The sequence below is a fragment of the Panicum virgatum genome, chromosome 9N (genome assembly GCF_016808335.1).
Source record: "Panicum virgatum strain AP13 chromosome 9N, P.virgatum_v5, whole genome shotgun sequence".
NCBI lineage: Eukaryota > Viridiplantae > Streptophyta > Magnoliopsida > Poales > Poaceae > Panicum > Panicum virgatum.
In genome coordinates this window covers 8,313,243-8,320,789 of record NC_053153.1, presented here as the reverse complement: position 1 = coordinate 8,320,789, position 7,547 = coordinate 8,313,243, and the positions used below count along the sequence as shown (strand labels likewise).

At 44.7% G+C, this 7,547-nt stretch overlaps 2 protein-coding genes across 2 annotated transcripts; one reads left to right on the top strand and one right to left on the bottom strand.

Moving 5' to 3' along the window:
* The first annotated feature begins 1,064 nt into the window (after positions 1 to 1,064).
* On the top strand, positions 1,065 to 3,146 carry LOC120690146 (calmodulin-like protein 4). The gene is made up of 4 exons (XM_039972672.1): positions 1,065 to 1,302; positions 2,272 to 2,429; positions 2,521 to 2,601; positions 2,690 to 3,146. The coding sequence occupies exons 1-4, from the start codon at positions 1,230 to 1,232 to the stop codon at positions 2,840 to 2,842; spliced, it is 465 nt and encodes a 154-aa protein (XP_039828606.1). The 5' UTR covers positions 1,065 to 1,229; the 3' UTR covers positions 2,843 to 3,146.
* A 355-nt stretch (positions 3,147 to 3,501) lies between these two features.
* Positions 3,502 to 6,825, bottom strand: LOC120690145 (ATP-sulfurylase 3, chloroplastic-like). Its single transcript, XM_039972671.1, has 5 exons — positions 6,179 to 6,825; positions 4,875 to 5,280; positions 4,192 to 4,452; positions 3,976 to 4,062; positions 3,502 to 3,883 (listed from the first exon to the last, which is right to left on the bottom strand). Exons 1-5 carry the CDS (start codon positions 6,739 to 6,741, stop codon positions 3,743 to 3,745), a joined length of 1,458 nt encoding a protein of 485 aa, XP_039828605.1. The 5' UTR covers positions 6,742 to 6,825; the 3' UTR covers positions 3,502 to 3,742.
* Positions 6,826 to 7,547: the final 722 nt, after the last annotated feature.

Sequence of the window (7,547 nt, the reverse complement as noted above, 5' to 3'; positions counted from 1 at the left end):
CTTGAGGAGAAGTTTGTTCGATTTCAAACTCCGATTAAATAGGAGGAGTACGTCATACTAATATGCCTTGGATGATCTACATCTTTGACGGTTTCCAATCGTTAATACATAAAGTTCGATAAGCATGTCTGGTTGGCAAGAATCTCAGGTCCCATATAAGCGAGCAAATTATTTAAAGTACTTTAGATACAAAGTTAGGAAAAGTATCCAGAACTTCTCCCCCTTGTCCTATTCCCCAACCTAGAGTAGCTAAGTGCACAAGTAAAATTAAGTCATGTTCATACATAGATCTTTCTGGTACGAAAAGGGCCACTTCGAATAGGTGTGTCCCCTAAGAAGGTATCGATAGTTCGATACTTACTCCACACAATAATGGCGATTGATTTGAGGAATTCTTGGGCTATCATGCATCAAGCATCATATCATAATCCAGAAGCAACGTAGCCGAAAGGTCTTCTCGGCATATCTTGGAATGTCGTTACTTAAATCATGTTTATTAATTTACTATTATTCAGCCGTTATTTTAACTTGCTATTTAAATTGTTGCGTATTGCCACATGAATCATGGAGTCACCTTATTAGAGGATGATCTTGCTTCCCAGTTTGGAATAATTTCTTCATCCATCATTTTAGTTGTACTTTTTATCTGTGCCACCGCGTACTTGCACCCCGGTCCCCGGGACAACATCTCCATCACCGCCGGCATCATCTGCTGCTGCAATTCACCTGCTATTCCCAACACCAGAATACTAGCAAGGCCTTGCGTGGCGCAGATTGCAGCATTTTTCTTTGTCTCTCTCGACTGCCTCGAGCTAGTGTACGTGTATAGCTTGCCGGGACAAGGTCGCTGTCTTGAGTCAGAGAGCGGGCAAGGGAAAACCACCGGAAATGAGTAGGAAAACCACGAGACCGCCGTTTTTTTCCACAGAACCCACCGTCCAGCCCAGCGGGGTCATCTTTATTCACTTGCACCTCGGTTTCCAATCACAGGATGCTTCCACCCTGCTTCCTTCCACCCCCGGCCCTCCATATATAGTACGTAGTATCTCGTTGCTCCTCGCATCAGCCTACTTCACCTACTCTCTCTCTCTCTCTCTCTCTCTCTCTCTCTCTCTCTCTCTCTCTCTCTCTCCTCTCTCTCTCTCTCTCTCTCTCTCTCTCTCCTGGCATTGATCTAGTGGTGTTGCAGTAGTTGTAGCTTGCTGTCAGGGTGTAACAGTTGCATCTGCATGGAAGGGCTGACGGGCGAGCAGAGGCTCGCGTTCCAGGAGGCTTTCTCGCTCTTCGATAAGAACGGCGATGGTCAGTTGCCTCCCCTCTCTTATTAGCATGGCTCTGCTTGCTTCTTGATTTCGTTTGGTGCTTGTTCTTGAGTTCCTTTCTTTGTTTACTCTTGCTCGGGTGTAGACTTGCAGCTATGGGGCTCGGAAGTAATGCTACTGTTCTGCTTGGGGGTAGCCTTGTATGTGTAGTCCATTGTTCTTCGCAGTTCTTGATTAATGAGATGCCCGCAAAAAAGTTCTTGATTAGTGAAAGAACCATGCACTGTGTTGCGCAGGACTTCTCTTGCATTCCTAGTTGCTGATAGCTGACCTTTTTTCCCCCTTACAGAAAAGGGGTAAACTCGTCAATAAAAAGCAATCAGCTCTATTCTGAATCATCCTTTGGCTTGGAGTTTTTTGCTTAAAAATGTATTGGTCTCGTGTAGCTTTGTGTGGTGTCAAACTGTCAACTGTCAAATGATAGAGTTCGAGAAAAGCAATAGATGGACCCCTGTAAATTCTTTAGCTGTAGTGACAGGAATGTGCTGTATTACTACTAATTCTTCTACCTTTTTTCAGTAAGAACCTTCCTGCTGGTGACAAAACATGTTTGCTGCTACCACAGTTTTTGATTTTTTAGAAGGGCTCTGAATATTTCCTGTGAGTTATCCGCCTGATTCCTTGGGGAAAAGTTGTTGCCAAGTTGCTCAGTGGCTCAGTAGCTATCTAAGTGATTGCCAAGTTCCTCAAGTTTCCCAATCATGTCATTGGAAACTATATTTTGCGAATCTTGTGGCTCAAGTGGTCATATTATTGGTCATTGAGCTTTATGATCCCCGCATAGTTAAGTTGCTCAGTGGTCACCTTATTCAAAAGTTCTGACCAAGCTTTCCACTTGTCGTCTTGGACTCGTGGTCCTACTTGGATTTGCACTGAGACCTGTGTGCAATCACAGGCTTATTGTTATTTTATTGGTTGAAAAGTGGCATGTAACCTTTGCCATGTGTAGGATGCATCACCATGGAAGAGCTGGCCACGGTGACTCGCTCGCTTGGCCTAGATCCTAGCGATCAGGAGCTCAACGACATGATGAGCGAGGTTGATACAGATGGCAATGGGATCATAGATTTCCAGGAGTTCCAGAGCCTCATTGCCAGGAAGATGAAGGTGAAGTCTGCTCTGCCTCTGATGGATATGCTTCAATATCAAACTGAAGTTGCCAACATCTGACTGCTGTTGATTTGTTTGCTGATTGCAGGATGGTGATGGTGATGAAGAGCTGAAGGAAGCATTTGAGGTCCTAGACAAGGACCAGAATGGCTTTATCTCCCCAAACGAGGTAGTATCTTAGTGCCTTCACAAATTCAGATCATTTGGTTCCATTTTGTTTTTATTCAAGCTTACCTTGCTCATGTCGATGTGCGCAGCTGAGGATAGTGATGACCAATCTTGGGGAGAAGATGACTGATCAGGAGGTTGAGCAGATGATCAGGGAAGCAGACACTGATGGCGACGGGCTGGTGAACTATGATGAGTTTGTGCTTATGATGAAGAATGCTGAACGCAAGATATCTGGGTGAAGGAGATGTAATGTGAAACCACTAGTCCTCAGGTTGGATGCTTCTGTTATAAGTTTACTGTAAATTATAACTGTACGTTCAGTTTAAGTTCTGTGAAGTGTTAGATTCCCTCAGTTCAAAAGAAGTGTTGGAATCCCCTATTCCTCTGTGTATTACAAGGCTAGCTTGCAGTTTGTAAGGTTGTGATTTGTTTCATTCTAGAGTGTTGGCAATGTGACATGAATCCAGATTTTAAAATACCACATATGTGAAGTTTATATGTAACAACGCTTATATATAGGTTCTTGAAACTATGTTAAGAATCCATATGCTGTCCCTTCCAATCCCTTCCGGTGGCCATTTTATTTCCTCTGAACCATGAATATTTTCTTCTTAATTAGTTTCTAGCAACTTACTGTTGAAGATAGTGATTTCATCACCAAATGAGAAACTGCATCCTAAGTCTGCTGCTTCAGAAAATATGAGGTTAACCTAAAAGTTTATGCTCACTGATAAGAGTAAATAAATGTTTTTAAATTGTAAAAGTAAATTATACTCGGGTTAAAACAAATTGCGCATTCTCAAATTCAATCCAAAAGTTATGCCAGCCAATCAAAGACAACCAACAATTCATCATTCCGAGCCTGAACATAGCTGGATGAGAAATTTGGAAAAACAAATTAGGTTAAGAGATCTTAGCAAGCATATCAAGCCTTGTAAACATATCACCACAATGTATGTACAATCTGGCAGAGGATACAGAACCCGTCCTTATTGACACTGAACACGTGATGGGCTCCGTTGCATGTGCAACACTGCCAGCAGATAATGCACATCAATTACAAACCACACAGTAATGTCTGAATCAAGCCCAGTGTTAAGTCTTACGACCGGTATACAATCATATAACATTTCCAGCTTCTAGGCTGCAACTGGCTCGCGAAGCTTGCTGCTCCCCTCTGACGGCACCAAGCTGTCATAGTATTCCACGAGCACTTTCCAGCCACCCGGGCACATAAAACCATCTGGGGGGCTCTCGCGGTTCTTGGCAAGAGTGCGCATCTGAATAAGAAGGCAGGAACTTTTAGAATTGGGCCAAAATTGATAGGCACCAAAATTTACAATATATGAACAAAATACTGAAGGGAAATTACCTTCGTGCCAGAGATGAACAGAAAATCATCTTTCCTTGATGGATCGAAGAAATCCATTTTCTTTTGTTTTGTGTCATATGCAGCAACCTGATCCAAAATAAGAGAGATGTCAAGAAAACAGAAAAAAAACAATCTCAAGGTTACTCTATATGAAAAATAAATGATGCAGTTGACATCAAAATTCACATGCATATCTGGTCAAGAAGGATGACATACTCTGAAAGGAAGGATATTGAGCCTCTCAAGGCCAGGAGCCATGCTCAAAACCTTCTTTCCATGATCAGCATCATAAAGGTCCCTTTTCTCTGTAGGATGGCTCATACCCGCAGGGTCCCTTCCAACAATATAGAAATTTGCACCAGCATTAATACGAGCCTTAGCATGCCATTGCACCTCAGTTGGCCCAGCATAATGCATTGGAGAGGGGAAGATTGCAACAACAGTTGATTCTGGGTTGAGGACACCTTCCTCAAGAACCTACCAGAAATCAGACAAGTGTCAAAACAGTGCAATCAGAAATTTCAACATATTACAGTAGCTGTCCAAACCAACTATTTGGTTATCACTTTCACTTATCAGAAAAGGCATCACTTAGTTCCTACTGGAGTGTTGGATAATTGTTGTTCTAGAGTTGAAGTGACCCTTTACTGGAATTTAAATAACCTTTGGAAACACTTCTCTGGAAGAGTAGGTAAAACTTTTCAGTGTTAAATAGCATTTTCCATCACAACATAATATTAAATTCCAGGACTTTAGTGACTGCTATAGATAAAAAAATTTAGAGCTATCATAGTAGTTTCCATCAAAAGGTCGGTTCAAGGACATAGTTGCTACTACAGAGTAGTCAGGAGCCAATTAATTGATACAATGGGAAGGATAGAATGATCATAGCTGAATACCTTCTCATGCTGCTTCATTCTCCAGCTAAGAGGTACATCATCTGCTTTTGTGAATCCCCCCAGTGGATGGAGCAAAAGAACAGGGTTTTTGTAGCCCATCTCAAGAAGGCGTCTGCGAGTGTCAGTCATAAGCAAAGCATGCCCGTTGTGTACAGGATTGCGAAGCTGAAAGGCAAATACAGCATCAGCATTCCGCCTGGTAAACTCTTCGCGCAGCTGTGCTGGAGACAGGCGGTAATGATCGAGACCATCATTGTACTTGATTGGTTCTATGACCTCCAAGTCCCCACCAATCAACCAGTCACCAGCATTGGTAATTGCCTCCTCAACATAAGGTAATCCAGGTGCTGTTGTCCCCCATGTCCTCGCAATTCTTTCTTCCTTGTTGTGCTTATAGATCTCAATGCTGAAAGAAAATAAGAGAGAAGTATTACAACAGGAATGCAAAATTCGAACAAAGTGAAAGAAACTCACTTATGTCATAGCAATAGTTCATTCTTGTTTACTATACGAACAACATAAATATTGGGAATTTGGGATCACATTTTGACATTCAGATGAATATCCACATCATCTTCTCATGGTTTTGAGACTACTGAGGCGCAGACGTACAAGATTGATGTTATTACGTCACCTTACGCATTTGACAACTACACTTGTAAACCGACATTCAAATGCTTTCAGATGATTTGACATCTACAGATGCTTGTGAACAAATAAGAAATACAATTATTTGTGTGACGTATGCGTATTACTATCATTAGCCAGACTGAATGCATATAACTAAAATACTGAGATGTGGTGGAAAATAGCAAAACAAAATCTACATGTGGAAATGGTGTAAACCTACTGCGATGTTGCTGATAAAGACCAACATACACAGAGTAGAATAGTAGAATTGACAAAAAAAGGAAACCAAGTACTATAAAAAACGCGTTGACTGGAAAGAAATCAACCTTACGACAAAATTTGCTCATAACAATAGTCAACTCAATATCGTCAAGTACTAGCGTACCTAGTTAAAGGAAGGCACTCAACACATTTTTGGACAGAGTCAAGCTCTGCACCTGAATGAAGCAGAAGACACATACCATCGGAATTCCGAACCTAATTACTCATGAACCTAATTGCACAGAAGAGCAGCCTAGCAATTCCGAACCAACCAGCGATGATTATGTCCTTGGGGGGGCACCACAAAGCATTTTCTTATCCATCATCTTCAGGTTACCAATGCAGATAAGCGTATGAACAGCGACAGGTCAAAGAAACAAACAAGGGTGTTGGGGAGATTCGATTTGTCTTACTCGCTCAATACGGCGATGGGGCGGTCGCGGTTGTCGACGAGCGCGACGCGCGTGGCGCCGTCGGCCTGGATGGCCCGCCGCTGCGCGTCCCCAAGGGAGAGCACGATGGGGACGGACATGTTGACCATCCTGCCATCCGCGCCGCGGATGGCGTTGAAATGAAGTGCTTGGAGGAACTCATGCTCGCGCATGAACCCTTGCAGCGGATTGGCCCACCCTTCGCTCAGGACGTGGAGCCACTCCTTGTCGACGCGGCCCAGGCGCAGCCGGTGCGGCAGGGACGCCGCCTCCCGCCGCAGCGCCGCGCGCCGGCCGCCCTCCTCGGGCGCCACCAGGTCCACCAGCCGCCCGCCGTCGGGCTCGATCAGGCTGGCCCGGCACCGCACCCCGCGGGGCGCCGCCGCCGCCGCCCACCCGGCGCCCCCCGCCTTCACGCCGCCCGCCCTGGCGCCCCCGATCGCCGCCACGCCCACCCGCGCCGGCGCCCCCGTCCCAGCGCGGTCGCGGGCCGGCTGCGCGGCGAGCTGCGAGAACCCAGCGAACAGAGCGGCCTGCGTCGCCATGGCTAGCTGGCTGCTGCTGCTGCTCGAATCGGCCGGTCGCTCGCTCGCTTCCCCCCTCTTCAACCTCCCGCCGAGGTCTCCTCCTCTTATAATGCGGGTGCTTTTTGTTCGGTTTTGTATTTGGCGGCCACCAGCGAGCCTTCGCGGTGGCAGCGTGGGTGGCTGATTAGGAAAAGGCAGCAGGTGGCGGGGGCGAGTGAACCTGGATGGGATTGCGGGCATGGACGCGGTGAACGTAGACACGCCAGAGGGGAACGTGGGGGCAGAGCTAATGGGGGCCGATGAGGACGGATCATCGTGCAGTCCTTTGGTGTTTTGTTTAGGCCCCGTTTAGTTCCCAAAAAATTTCTTACAATACTTATCACATCGAATCTTTGGACACATGTACGAAAGATTAAATATAGTTAGAAAAAAAACTAATTACACAGTCTAACTGATTACCACGAGCTGAATCTTTTAAGCCTAATTAATTTATAATTAAATATTATTTGTCAAATAACAACGGAATATACTACAGTATCAAAATCTAAACTTTTTCACCAACTAAACACACCCTTATCCCCTCAGGTGGTGAGATGGTCGGATTTGGACTGCTTTTAGTGTGATGACACCTTTCCCAACGTATGGACCTATGTCTTTTGGCTGAGATGTACTCCCTCTATTCACTTTTGATAGCTATATTTCAAAAACTTAAATGTTCAAAAATGATAGCTATATTTACTATTAGCATGGGTATTGGCAATAAATATCACTAGTTACAAGGAGTTCCTAGTTAAAACATTGGATGACCAACAAAAAAGTCTGTG

Excerpts from the sequence above, each read along its gene's own strand:
- LOC120690146 (XM_039972672.1), top strand. The coding sequence starts at position 1,230 with ATGGAAGGGCTGACGGGCGAGCAGAGGCTCGCGTTCCAGGAGGCTTTC. Across the intron at positions 1,303-2,271 it reads CTTCGATAAGAACGGCGATG|GATGCATCACCATGGAAGAG; the intron begins GTCAGTTGCCTC and ends TGCCATGTGTAG. Across the intron at positions 2,602-2,689 it reads GCTTTATCTCCCCAAACGAG|CTGAGGATAGTGATGACCAA; the intron begins GTAGTATCTTAG and ends CGATGTGCGCAG.
- LOC120690145 (XM_039972671.1), bottom strand. The coding sequence starts at position 6,741 with ATGGCGACGCAGGCCGCTCTGTTCGCTGGGTTCTCGCAGCTCGCCGCG. Across the intron at positions 5,281-6,178 it reads CCCATCGCCGTATTGAGCGA|CATTGAGATCTATAAGCACA; the intron begins GTAAGACAAATC and ends ATTTTCTTTCAG. Across the intron at positions 3,884-3,975 it reads TGTTCATCTCTGGCACGAAG|ATGCGCACTCTTGCCAAGAA; the intron begins GTAATTTCCCTT and ends CTTCTTATTCAG.